At 31.1% G+C, this 15,388-nt stretch overlaps 1 protein-coding gene across 1 annotated transcript in view; it reads right to left on the bottom strand.

Annotated features, from left to right (window-relative positions):
* LOC113395470 (calcium release-activated calcium channel protein 1-like) overlaps positions 1-15,388 on the bottom strand; it is a 59,640-nt gene that overhangs the window by 17,243 nt on the left and 27,009 nt on the right. The window contains exon 2 of the mRNA XM_026633050.2: positions 14,303-14,369. Within this exon, the coding sequence (XP_026488835.1) occupies positions 14,303-14,350 (48 nt within the window). The 5' untranslated portion in view covers positions 14,351-14,369. The remainder of the gene's footprint in view (positions 1-14,302; positions 14,370-15,388) is intronic.

The following is a 15,388-nucleotide window of genomic DNA, read 5'->3' as shown; positions in this document are numbered from 1 at the left end:
TTCCGATATAAGAATTTAACCCACGATACGTAATCTCCCACAAACATTCATCACCGTTGTACATGTAATTAAATATAAATACTATAAAGCACAGGCTATTTGTGGTTTAGTGTATCTAATATTTATAATGGTGGTGTTACAGCCGCGTTTGTAGTGGTTAGTTTATATGCACGTAGACCCCTAAATCCTAGATAGCTCAATTCAAAGCTATTGGATTTTTCAAAAAATCTTGAAACCGATGGTAGCAGATTTAATTACCACAAGTAATAACGAAATGAGTGCAATGAAAACATACCCCAGCACACAATTTTGAAATGTTAGAGAGTATGAGCGACGTTATTTTATAATAATTATTCCTGAAAATACCAGGATATATTTTTTTTAACAAAAAAAAATTGACTTCACTATCATATAGCAATAACATACAACAATCGCGGTTGTTTTTTCTGACATTTTTCTATGAGATAGTTAAGCAAAAATGTATATTAACGACCAAATTAAGAACCTATTCCATTTTGGATGTCGGTTAAGATAAACTATTACCGTAAGTAATTTTGCAAAATTTCACAAGTGAGATAGAAAATTAGACTGTACACAAGAATAGAACAGGCAGGTTATAGACAGACAGACAAACAACTGAGTAACTCATCTTTCATGCCATATTTGGTGGAGTATTGACATACTTTTTCGCCCATGGCCATTGACACTTCTTGCGGTGCCAGTGATACCACTGGATTGGTCACCACTTGTAATCGAGTAGAACATACATGGATGGTAAACTTGTATACAAACCAATTACTAAGATAAATACCATAACAACTAATGTGACACTATTAAACAGATATAATATTTTAAAACTCGACGCAGGATCAAAACATATGTTGTACTCGACTGAGGAGCTATTCCATCTGCCTATACTTAAACTGGGGTAATAATCAAACTAAGATTAGTCGATAGATAATTATAATCAACATAAATGTAAATATTCCACAGATCAATTCTAGTTGGTGGAAACACATATTCCAATTGTTTATCCAAGACATGCAGATTAGCTCAAGATGTTTTCCTTCACCGCCGAACTCGACTTACAAATCCAAAAAAGTACATGCATGCACTTGCTTTAACTTGTTCTTGCACAATTTTTAGTGGGATTTAAAAAATACCACTGTACCATATCGACTCTTAACTAACAGCACGAAACTATAAAAATATGAAATGCACGTCATCCTTATTGAGATGACAGATGTTATTATTACCTTTTAATTTTACAACGCTTTGTACTTCATTTGAATACCACATAAACACAAATTCTATTTTTTATGATTGCAATCTTTTCATTATTTATTATCTACATGACGTAGTAATACCATAATTATTATCATATTTTTACCTACATGTTTGCGTATAAGGACATACGAAGTTGTTTTATTCCTACAGTATATTTTATTACAAATTAGATTGTTTACTTTAATTGCGCGAATTATATGACGGGTTCATTGTTTTTTTTTTCATGATATCGATTCGTATAACTAACACTTATGTCATTTTTGAAGTGCTATTCTTGTCTCTGTTGCTTGTCTATTATATTGACGATTTCTTGATTTTTATATCATTCGGGGAATTTCCTAAACTATTCTATTTATATTTTTAATTCCATCCATAATAGGCCTTTTTATACATCGGAAGAACTTCGCCATTTCATAACAGTCGAAGTGATTTCGAACTTCGCTATTGCTAGACAGATATTATAATTATATTATTCAATACAATATGTAATTTCTTTATATTGTTGTACGTGTAAATACCGTTACATTTGAATCTATCTCGAGAGATTGTAAACTGTCGAAGAATTGAATCAGTAGATTACAATCTATCGAAGTGAATTAAAGTTCAATTACAAAACTCCAGCCTAATTTAACCGAAATATAAACTATCGAAATTTGATACACTTTGAGTAAGGGCTTTGTGCAAGCTCGGCTGGGTGGGTTACCCAGTCATCGTAATATATTCTACCGCCAAACAGCAATACTTAGTATTGTTTGGTTCCAGTTTGAACGGTGAGTGAGCCATGTAACAATCACAAGGGACATAACATCTTAGTTCCCAAGGTCGATGCCGCATTGGTGATATGAGGAATAAGGAATCAGCTTCACATTTAATTCAACACTGTAACATACCGATTCAAATTTATGAACCTATTTGAAAAAGGAATATTTTGATTAATATTTATTATAAGTGGCTCATTATTTTGCCAGTCCATCTGCCTATGACATAAAAAAAATATACACGTTATGTTAGAAGTTCAATAACCTTTCACAACCATTCGAGAGCTTACAATCTTGCGAGATATATAATAATCTAACGGTATTTACAATTTCACGGTTCTATATATGTACAGTCGGGGTAAGAAAAGGTTCGTCACCTTAAGGTCTGTTTTCGTGTGAGCGATAACCTGCTTTACCGATTGAGTATGACGTATTGCGTCGCAATGTCATTATAAGTCACATCTAGCAAAGAGTATAATAGCGTTTAAAAGCTATAATAATAATAAGTAGACGCAGTCAATCGGTATGATAATTACCAACTTTTCACGAAACCTCATAGTCCTTCGTGAATGTTCGTGTAACATCAGAGATTAGGACATTGTCTTGTCTCTTATAAAAGAGAGTGTATAGTAGTAATCCTACTTCCTACAAATATTATAAACGCGAAAGTTTGTGTGTATGGATCTGGCTGATTTCTCTGAGGTATGTATGGATGATTGTTACTCTTTCACGTAAAATTTACTAAACGGATTTAGATAAAATTTTGCACACAGATAGAGTATGTACTGGAATAACATATTGGATACTTTTTATGCCGGGAAAACATAAAATGTTCGGGAACGCGGGTGAAACCGCAGGACGGAAGTAGTAAATAAAATAGTAAAAATAAATAGTAATTATGGTAAAATTTATTCATTTAATTGTTTAAATGAATAAATTTTATCTTATTTATTTTATTAAAAACGAGTATATCCGCCATTCGTATCAATCACAGCTTGTAGTCGCTGTCGCATTGATCCAACAAGGCGAGAGCATATGTCGGTTCCTCTGAAGCTCTCCCAGACATTTCGGCAATGTTCTACGACAGCTGCTTTGGTTCTATCGTTATTATTTATCCACCGCTACACCATGAAACCCCATAGATTTTCGATCGGGTATATCCGCCGCTTTTGCAAGCTAAGGGATCACCACCAATTCCTGGTACCGATGGAACCACTCATCACACGTCACGTCATTACATTAACCGTCACTTAAAATAACGGCCGAATAATATTACAAGCGTTTTTATTCTAAGATTGCAATATATTGCAAGAAAATATATGACACTGACAGACTTTGACAATTCAGTAGAGGATATCATATCTAATTTAGATCTTGTAATGACTAATAAGGCCATAAAAAAGTTTTTATGTTGATATGACTCTAGACGTAGTCCAAAGATGTTACGCTATTTTGAACCAAGTTATCATACTATGTTAGTTTAATTTTATATGCAGTTGTCTGTTTAGTGCTTTAGATTTAAAAGGTACTCAGAGTTTACGACTTGATAAAGGAATGAATTTGAAAACTGACGAAGGTTTTCTTACTCTGACTGTACAATATCAAAAAACTTTATTAAAAATATAACACTTTATCTGATTGGCTCTACTGGTGACTGGAGGGAGGATGACCCAGAGGAACAATTGTAATTCAATGGAGAAATGCTGTTAGCATTCACACCACTTTCGGTTGTGGTCTATTTTTAATTAACATTTCTATAAATGTACGGACTTAATGTAAGTAAATATTATTTGAACATTAAAATAAATAAATAAAAATATTCCTTATTTTTGTAGCCCTTATGTTTGTATATTCAGATAGCTCTTAACATATTATTATACAGTGTATTTGTTAACCTAATTAATACATATACATATCAAATTTATATAATGTATTAGCGACCCGACTCCGCTTCGCACGGGTGCAATGCTGATACTAAATATACGACAGAATGTCTTATAACGTTCACAGTTTTTCAGTCATTAAACAATACAAACCGCTATATGCCTGCTTTTTAAATCTGTAACATCTTCGAAAATATTAATTTAAATTACATGCTGTAAAGAGCCATATGTGATCTATATTAAATGCCAATGTATTTAAGGTACTTAATTGGATAAGGATTAATGCTGTATTCCTTAAAATCGCTTCGAAAATAAGCCATTATTTCACGTAAAAGGTTAAGGTTAAAAAAATGTTATTGTGGGCTATCCCTAAGATATAGATATATACCATCGCGAACTTTTTTGCAGATCTTTTTAGGTTGTACAATACTGCAGTACATTATTTTGATCTATCTCATAGGATTCACCCAGCGTTTGCAATGTAAGCGTAAAAAAATGTGTTTATTTACGACATCACTTCAGAAATCTCTAAAATTATCAGTGTTTCTCTGCTATATTGTGCATATATTATATACATAATCCATCCTCTTGAATCAATCTATCTATTAAAAAAACGCATCAAAATCCGTTGTGTAATTTTAAAGATCTAAGCATACACAGGGACAGACAGCGGTAAGCGACTTTGTTTTATACTATGTAATGATAATTTATAATTTTATTACTTAATAATAAGTGTTATTTTAATTTATTTTATTTTATTTATATCGTGGGAAGAGGGCACATATATTATGTATATTTTTTACAATTGGCCCTCTGCCCAAAGGTTACCTGAGGGCTGGAAGAGATCGCTGCTTTAGCGATAAAGCCTGTTGCACCTAATTCAACTTTAACATTTAATAATCTACAGTGTAAATATTTCCTAAAGGAAAAACAACAGTAATTTCAATCTGTTATCTATAAAACCGTATATTGATCTCAACAATAATAATGAACAGCAGATGCATAATATATTACTGATCTTAGACTATAGCCCCGATTTGCGTTATCCGAGCTCAATAATAGCTCAATAATAATAGTGTAATTGATCACGAACACGTGTGCTATTTGTTAAAATATTAATAGTTCTAACGAATGAAACGTTAGTATTACAAATCAATATTTCATTGAAATTAAGCTTAAGCGTATATAAAATAGCATTTATATGAACTTCGATTAAGCATTGAATATCGAAACATTAACAGATAGACACGAGAGAATTAACAAAAAAAAACATATTCTACCGCCAAACAGCAACACTTCGTCTTGTTGTGTTGGTTTCGACGGGATTTTTTTTTATTCTGATTTTTTTTTGGACTTTTTAGCGACAAAACTAAATGTCAGTCCCATCGTTCCCTTAATAACATTTCACACAACTTATTTTAACTTTAACTGGTAAATCATTTTTGCCATATCTGAGTCGGGTATAGACAGTGCGCTTTGAAAAACGCCGACGTCCTTTAAATTTACATCGAAACGACGCGTCGACTCCTGTCGCGTGGCAGCATTTCGGGCACATTCCACTAGGAAATGATGTGTGTCATCCCACATAAATGACAGTTTGCAGAATTTAATTTCTTCATTAGAAATCGAAATTTATTGAGTGGAATTTGTCCAGAACTCAGCTTAAGACCCATAACAATTTGTTGACGCGTCAACTCTAAGTCTTCGACAGGTTAGAAGGTTGACTTCGCCAGTGTTACTAAAGACACGTCTTAGATACCAGGTTGGCAGCGCTTTGGCGATGTAATTGCTGATATTTTTTAAAACGCCAATATATACGGGCGATTTTGACCACTTACCATCACGTCACCCATTCAAACGTTCGAAATCGTTTTATTAAAAAAAAGTATACATACATTTAGTTGTCTTTAAAAATATTTAAATCGAGCGTGTAATTTTTTACGAGTTTACGTCAATATTTTGGTTTGCGTTTAATCTCAAGTTACAGGTATTCGTGCAAAACAATGACGGGGAATACTTTCCCACGACGTTTTCAAATGAAACAAATGGAAAACGGAGGCATGTGAATGGTATCAACATCGATAAATGAATGATTAAGTGTATGTCGTGCTGTATATACATCGCAGAAAAATACTCTGTAACATACTATATGTTATATTGTAATCTGACAATGACATGAGTGAATTTATTTTAACTATTACAATTACAGGCCGAATTTAAGGGTCTTGAGATCCTGAAGCAACAGAAGTGGAGTTGCCTAATATATATATATATATATACATATATATAGAAAGCTCAGAAACTATAACAAACATGAAATTTGGTAGGTAAGCTTCTTTAGGGTGTAACATCTGCTAAGAATTTTACGAAACTCTATCCCTAAGGGGGTAAAACGGGGTTTGTGTTTTATAAATTTCAGGTTCAGGTATTTAATTATATTATTATAATTTGACTTTATATACATATCGAAATATATATTAAAATTGTTAACTCGACGAATTAAGTGTATCTTTATTTTGGGGACCGCTCTCTTGTAGAGGCCCCAGGGCAGTTGCACCGGTTGTCCTCGTCTAAATCCGGCACTGCTGTACAAAACCATTCAATCCATACAGCCAATCTTATGGGCAAAGACTATTTATTACTAGATTGACCAAAATTTTACTTATTATTTTTGCTGTAAAACTGGCTAGGTAGTTAGGTCGATTTAATAATCCAGTTTCGACGAAAAGTGAAACTTTAAAGACTTAAGAAGAGTTACATAATAGAGAAGAAAGATGTGACGTGGGAGAAAGAGAAACTGAGCTATATATTTAAGCGAAGTAACACTTCTATCACATATACGGTACTGCACATGCAATTCCTTTCTGATCTACTCGTACTTCGACAGAGCACAACATCATCATGCTACAGTTGTCATTATGAAGCATTTAAAGTACCTGCCAGTTATCAAAGCGGTTTCACTGTCATAATTATAATAAAAACATTTTATTAATGTTACTAACTTTCTAAATATAAATATAATTTAAAACGTATATTTAGAAATTATATTTTAACGCATTTAAAGTACAAAATAATTTAATTTACTTTTATTTTTGTGCTATTGTATTTAATATATTATCTTTATTGCATATTAAATAATAACGGTGCCGTGGTAAGTACTTTAGAAAAGTCCTGGACGTGGGTAGACTTTCAATGATGCTTACGTTATTTTGCGTTCAACAACCATCCTAATTTTATTTAATAAAATATAAGGAAAAATTATAAGGGATTTTGACCATGTTCTCTGTACGTGATATAATTTGTCCTTCCTTATTTAATATCACTTAATTTATTATATTATTATAAACGTTAAGTAGGTATTTGTTTATACATAACTAGAAGTATTTACTTATAAATAAGAGAAGTCACTAGCAGTGAAATTAGTACCTACCTGATGATGTCATAATAAATGACGATTCTAAAGCGCTTTTATGAGTCTATTTGAATAGAGGATATTTTCATTATGGATGAGATTTTAAATAATATGTACCTAATACTTATAAATAATAGGTATTTTAACTAGCAATTTGGCAAGAATTTATGTCGAGATAATAAGAAAGACATTTCGACATTTCTTAGATATCCGAGTATAAAATTTGAAAAATCTTTTACTTTATATAATATATTTAAATAAAAAATTTCTGTACGTATGTATCTAACTAAAATGCTCGTAAACGGATGGACCGATCTCAATATCCAATATCCACGGTAGGTGACGCTGGGAAAGTATATATATATATATATATATATATATTCTTATATCAACCGGACGAAGTCGAAATGGGTCATATAGAGACGGTTATACTTGTAATATAAGAAACTTAAATGATATAAATTAAAATATTTGAAAATTGAATTGGCTATCAATTTAAATACTTTACAAGACTTTACATTTTCCCAAAGAGGCGGAAAAGACAAGTTAGTTATAACAAAACACAATCGTTATTTTTGAGTTATGTTCTTACCGAACTCCTTGAACTTAGCAATGCTTAGCTGGGGAGGATAAACAAAGCAATATTAATAACTCCTTGAAAAATGTATTTTTCACATATACGTTATTAAAGTACTGGCTGAACCTGCGTCTTTACTTGCGCGAAATTTATAAAAGACAAACTTCCAACCCCCGTTTTACCACCTTAGGGGTGGAGTTATGTAAAATCCGTTCTTAGCGGATCTACACCCTATAAGGAATGTCCTGCCAAATTTCAAGTTTGTAGGTGTTATCGTTTCTGAAATTTCGTGATTAATCAGTGAGTGGTATTTCGCTTTTATATATACATATATATATATATATATTAAAAAATACAATATGTAAATTTCCACAAACAATGTATGGAAATTATTGTCAGAGTAATTGTCAGCAGAGGACGAATATGTACTAGCTATACTCTTCAATATTTAATTGGTCGTATGTGGCGATTACTGGCAAATGGTGCAACCACAGATTTAGAATCGTCTAGATACCTCAAGCCATCCGGCCAAGCGTGCCCGAAGTTTCTGCTATGCACAAATTTGACGATCTTCTACTTTAATTTGCGTTCGTGTAATTGTACCGTTGTAAACTGTAAAAACTCTAGGATCAAATCGAGTCAATTGAGGTATTATCGATCATCATTTAGTATTTTTTGCTCACATAGCTATAATTCATTTAAGAATCATTATGATGTTCAAGTATGCTTGGGGTGAAGTCATCGTAGGTACAAAAAAGATGACACGCTCAGTTTTCATACTAACAAAGGAATATGCGTTATCTATTCCAAATATGTAGGTGCATCAATGCTTTAGCGCTCAACTTTTAAACAAAAGCGACGTACAAGACTGTCGTACTGATCGAAGAAGCTCATATCGTATGGAATAAAGTGATCGAAATATACGATATATAGGTGATATCACGTACAACCGGTTTGGTTATTCCTGGCCGTGAACGACAAACGCTAGTTTCACACCTCGCTAATTGTGTGAAAAGTACAAGCGATTACACAGAAACATGCATCATTGTTGTGTTTGTTGACATCGAAAAGACGCACGACCGAGACTTCAGTGATATTGTTTTTTTTTTTTTATTTACTTTACAACATCCACGGGCTCACAGTTGCCCGTGCCTTTTTTTACATTTTATTTTTATAGATGGTGGCGTTATTTTATATTTTTACTGAACATTAGCAGATCTTCGCTGGACTTCGACCTTGTCGTCTTCTTGGAAGACAGTGATATTGTTATATGATATATGATATCGTATGTCATGAAAGAGAAAGGAGAATTGATATGGAAATATGTGGAGATATTTCGAGCGGTGTGGGTACAGCTGTTTCCATACAAACTTGATCGGCAGCTGGGAAAAGAGACATAGCTGAACTACATACAAAACTAAATAAAAATATGGTAATTTAATGAATGCTAATATTGTACAAACCAAATGTTTTGTAGTATTTGTATTAAGAATTAATTAAAAAATAAAGGACGTGAAATAAAACCGTCTTCGAATATTTATCGCCTATTCAATCAAAGAGGGAATAAAGATGAACGAACCTTTGTTATATTTCATGCGATTGGATAATAGCTGAACTATATTATGAACTATTAAGAGATTTTGTTGATTTATCTTTATTTATAATACAAAACGTAACTACTTGTTACCACTTTAATAGTACTTCCAAAATTCCGATAAGAGTTTCGACAATATTCAAAACATAATTTTCTTCAAAAATCCGTAATATATACATCACAGATTATGCAAGCTTTTCACCAATGATATAACGTCAATTCGCTGTCAAATGTTGTTTATTTAGTTTTTGTCCTCTTGTGGTTTAAATAGACTATGACTATTCTGTGTAAGAATTCACCACTGGTTGGAAGCGTCGTCCAATTCAACGTGGCGCTAAGACTGGTCTAGTAACGGCGCCCTAAACTTTTCTTTTTAATTTTAAATGTTTTAATGTCAGATCATTGCTGCAAGCTATTCGACACAGTAGCTATGGCCGGTTTGGAGGCCTTGGCACAACAAAGAAGTGCAGGCCCCTAATTATTTACCAATTACATATAAATATATTTTTAAGTTGTGTTTTTCTATTAGTTTTTTGAATAATTAGTTAAATTATTTTAACAAACATCGTTAATATGACGTTTTTTGATTGATATTTCTCAACAGACGTGCTGTCCGTGCCGTTATTATATCAAATTATTCATAATTGTTTTATCAAATTAAGGAATTTTAATTGCCTGCATAAATAATATACATATAATTATACTTGTATTTTACTATATCTATATGTTATATCAAAAATAGTTTGATCGTCGATATTCTTGTTGTTTTTAGAACATATCCAGTACATATTGGAAATATTACAACAAAAACGAAAAAGGTTCACTTGGAAAATCAGAATCAAATCTAAACAAATGCTTTTTGACTCGGCCACTGTTCCAGTATTTCTCCAATAGCATAGCATATGACTCAGTTCCTTGGTTCACTCATACAAATGAATGATAAAATCTGATCAGGCCATACAAATTATGAGTGATCAAAAAGAAAAGTATTTGATAAATAATTATATATACATGAGACGTATGTATATTATTAGAAAAAATTGAATCAGCATCACAAAAATATTGACAAAGACATTTAAATAAATATTTATATAATTATACAGTCTTGACATGATTAAGACGTTCACACATAAATATTATAATTTGCGCTTATCTTTCGCTTCTTTAAAATAGGGATGCAGCAATTTGAGAATTACGTTGTTTTGTATAGAATAAAATTAAACACGAAAAAAATATTTAATACTTTGATCACAACACTACTAGCGACGGTCCACGGCTTCACACGGGTGTAATTTATTAGTGATGAAAGTCATATGCTGTAAATATAATTAACACCTTATCCATTTATTTCTACCAGTAGAAAAATAATTAGATTAGGATTATTAGTATCGGAGATTACTCTCTGCAAAAAAACTAAGAAATTTTATCTCTTTATAATATTAGTAGGTATAGATCAGTAGATTAGTAGATGATTGTTGGCGTATGCATGAAGGATAATGAGAGATAACCAAAGTAGTATTTTATAAAATAAAAGTGGGTTAATTTAATATTTGCAAATTAGATAAGTGCCCACTACTTTTGAAGAGTACGCTCTGTAAACAATTCGCCGGTATATTAAGAGTTGATAAATATGTGTCTACCTAATATAAAGACTAATTCTTTCATACTTTTAAATAATAAAGCGAAATACCACGCACTGCTTAATCACGAAATCTCAGAAACTATACAAACCAACTAAAAACATGATATTTGGTATAATAGGTTTCTTATAGGGTGTAGATATTCACGGTATTTCCGAAAATCCGCCCCTAAGTGGGCAAACGGGGGTTGGAAGTTTGTGTTTTATAAATTTCGCGCGGGTAAAGCCGCAAGTTCAGCTAGTATTTTTGTAAGAAAAGACAAGACAACACAAAACGTTGCGCTGTGTATTTTCAAAGTTGACTATAGTGTGAATACGTAATCGCAATATTAAGATTTCAAATCAACTGAAAATACTCTATTGTACACCAATAAACACATATAATACGTATGGACATAAGTCACATTCAAGAAAGATGCACAAGAGGCGGCCTTATCGCTAAAACAGATCTCTTCCAGATTTCTTAAACGAAATGAAACCTATTTATTAATCAATACAGTATCATCTAAAAATACGCATTAGTTCTATTACATCGTCCGAGTTCCGGCTGACTTTAAAAGTATTAGACAGCTGAGTTTTCTAAATATATTTTTATTATAACCTTTGATCGGTATATGAATGAATGTCTCTTTATACACAAAAAAAAAAAACTTTTTAAACGGCAATCATTAAATATTCAATTATGAATCGTATTAGGGGTTCAGCGTTACTATTAGTATTCATTTCACACACCTACTTGCACTTCGAATCTTATTTTGGATATAGACTGCTTCCGTTTAGAGGCAGAAAAATCGCATATATTTCGTATTGTTAACAGCAAAATGCGTAGAAAATAAATCGCTTAAGGTAGGTTGATAATACTTTGCAGATTCTTAGCTAACATTTAACAAAATAAGCTATCTTAACATTAGCATTGATCGGTGACAACTCAATGTAAATACCACATCTTAAATACATTATTTACAATGTATAATTAATAAAAAATACGCACGTATTCGCAATTAATTTTAATTATTAATAAATAGAATTACTTACCTATTTCATCTCATAGGAAATACGCAAACGATCTTATTTTATTACAACTTATCTTTAAATTAGTTCTACGTCCAATAATCACATTGAAACACAATACGGTTCCAAGAAGCATTAAAGTACACGTGTTATTATGGTTTGCCTGTTCAAAACGAATTATTAAAGGTACGTAATGATGCACTTTCGTACGTTATGGTTGTGTACATTTGATCATTAGGAAACGGCGCGCACGACTAACGTTCGCGTAACGAACAAATACAACATCGAACGTACATAGCTTGACCTTAAACATAGGGCTGGGATAGCACAATTAACTTCCTTACCCTTTTAAAAATAAGTGCGCTCAACACATAACAACATAGTGTAGATATAATTATATCAATTATATTTAATATAAAATAGCTCAGTTAAATAGCATTCGAAGTATTTCATATACTTCTTATTAAACAGATATTTAAAAAAAATCTTCTTTGCATTTAATATGAAAAACAATAAATAAAAGTAGTATCTAATAAATATTATATTTACTGATATGATTATTTTGTTGCAAAGGTTTAATAAATGTAAAAAAAATGTCGACCAATATACATACTAGAAGAATTATTTAAATGTTAAAATATTGAGTGTGTTGTTTTTAAAAGAACACCTATCTAAATTTAATAATTTTGATCTTGTTTATAAAATATTGAAAATTGTATAATACTATACATACGCTAACCGAAATCATGCTAATACATATTGTAATTACAATGTATAGTGTTAGTTATATAATATTTTAAATATATTACAATTCACAAATCTGTCGCACCAAGCATGGCTCTCTATGCAAAGGATGCCAGCGGAAAAGAATGCTTTTTATTTTCGATTTTTAAATTTATATCTTCTATTAGATTAAAATAGCTGTCTGTTTTTACACTAAATGTTGACTGTTATTATTATTTTTTAAAAGGACGGTGAAACTGAAACCTTTAGAAGGATTTGAAAATCGCGACGCCTTACATCACGGATTATCAACAAAATAAATGTACCTAAAAAATTTGATGTCCCTGAAAATTATTTTTCCACGTCCGATATTCAAAATAATGAAATCGCGACTATAATACTGCAATAATAAAATAAGTTATTCTCGTCAACCCTTAATACTAACGTTTACTAGAAAAAGTTAATTATACGGTAAATGCTTGAGTTAATGTTTGAATAAGAACAAGATAGTATTGTCTCCTTTGGTACATTTTACCTACTGGTTAGTTGTTATCTGTAGGCGACTTTAAACGACCTAGATCGACTAATATCGATAACTAAGGCTCTTCCGGGATAACGGCAATAACCATTAGGCATGGTTAGGTCAACCAGTATGCGTCATATTAGTTTATACGTGTTTCCGTAAATATTAATTGGTATTTTTTTTATTGCGCTCTTGGTGTAATTCCTTAAATATAACCAAATGGCTTATTTATTTATGTTTAACGATATTATATAATTGTAAGTAGTAGTTATATAAATAAATGTAAAATAAAAAATGACTAACTTGGAAGTGTTAATTGAAACAGCTGTGTTTACGTTTCCATGGTCTCAGGAAAAATAAAGAAAAAAAATGTTATACAGCTACAAATGAAGAAAAACAATAGCAGTGTTTTAGCCAATAACTACTAGTTGTTATACTAATTAGTTCAATATAAAATAGTAGCAACAGTCTACAATCCACACGTCAAGGCACAAGTGGAGACTTGTTACTCAAAACGTACCCTAAACGACATATACAAACAAACTCTATTACAAGTCAATAAAATTGATAATGGCATAATATATTTAGTTCATTGCTCTCAACACATGTTTTGGATATTTTCCAATTGAAGACATAAGAATGACTTTATTTCTGTATAGTCAAATGATGTTCTGCTGTTGATTAAATTTATTATATAAATCATGGTATTCATTTTTAATTTTTTTTTTTAAGTTTATTGACTTACCTATACGTATTTTTCGGTAATATTCCCCTTCCACAAAGGAGAACCTATTCGAGTATAACGTAATACTGTCAGGGATGAAAGAAAATGACAATTTCTTTGCAGTATATTATATCAGTTATAATTTTTATATTATATGTTAAATGTACTTACATTGTCTGGTATTTCCAACATTTTTGCCAAGTAAAATATTAGCATCATCGTCGAAAAGCAGCTCTATCTGCAATAAAAACAAACAATACTTTTAAATATTGTCACAATGACAGAGGTCAATTAAAAGATAACAAATAGAATCACAACGATTATGATCAAACATTTGCCGACTATCATCTACTTAACAAGTATATGTTGATCCAAAACAGCAAACAATAGTAATTATGCATAATATTTGACAAAATATTAATATTTATGATACAAATAAAAAGGATTGTTTCATAGTAAATTGTTGTGTTTTGAGTAGCGTTGCCATATATACAATTTTTCCCGGATGTTCCTTAAATTGAATACAATTTAAAATATTATCACACATAAAATTTTATTATTACGTTTTTTTAAACGTGAATCAAATATAAATAAGTATAATAAAATTATAATAGATGTATGTAATTTAATAAAGTTAATTAGGAGCAAACAATAGCTCGAATCGAAATATACTTGAATCAAAACGTGGTCAATTTATAAGCCTTTAAACTAATACTTTTACTACAAAGTGTTAGTGTATATAAGGAAGAAAAACATAGCGGTAAAACACAGAAAAAGACAGCTTATCATATAATTAATGAATGTCGTTTTAGTGTCATCATACACGGTGATTGTTGTTGATGCTTAAAAAATAACATTTAATATCATATTATAGTTAAATTCAATAAGAGACATTGTTAGAAATTGTTTCGATCATCTTGCCAAAAAGACAGATTTATAAATACTTAACAAATGCGAAGTAAATTATATAAAAAATATACTTTCGACAAGATACATTAAATATTATAAACATGGACCCGAAAATATCGGTATAAATTAACAATGTCGCTTTGCTTACGAAATGGCTGCCTAAGTACAGTTGTGGAAAGAGCGCTAGTGTACCATAAAAAGTTCTATAACTTAAGTGATAATAATAATTAAGAATGAAAAGTAATATTCTTAATAAGAGTCTATGATTGATCGATAGCCAAACCTTAAAACATGAGTCAGATGGACAATAGGACGGATTTTGTTAAAAGGATCAGATAATTTTTGTAT

Source organism: Vanessa tameamea, chromosome 21 (genome assembly GCF_037043105.1).
Source record: "Vanessa tameamea isolate UH-Manoa-2023 chromosome 21, ilVanTame1 primary haplotype, whole genome shotgun sequence".
Taxonomy (NCBI): domain Eukaryota; kingdom Metazoa; phylum Arthropoda; class Insecta; order Lepidoptera; family Nymphalidae; genus Vanessa; species Vanessa tameamea.
Note: the sequence above shows the minus strand (reverse complement) of the source record. Positions and strands in the feature narration are given on the sequence as shown.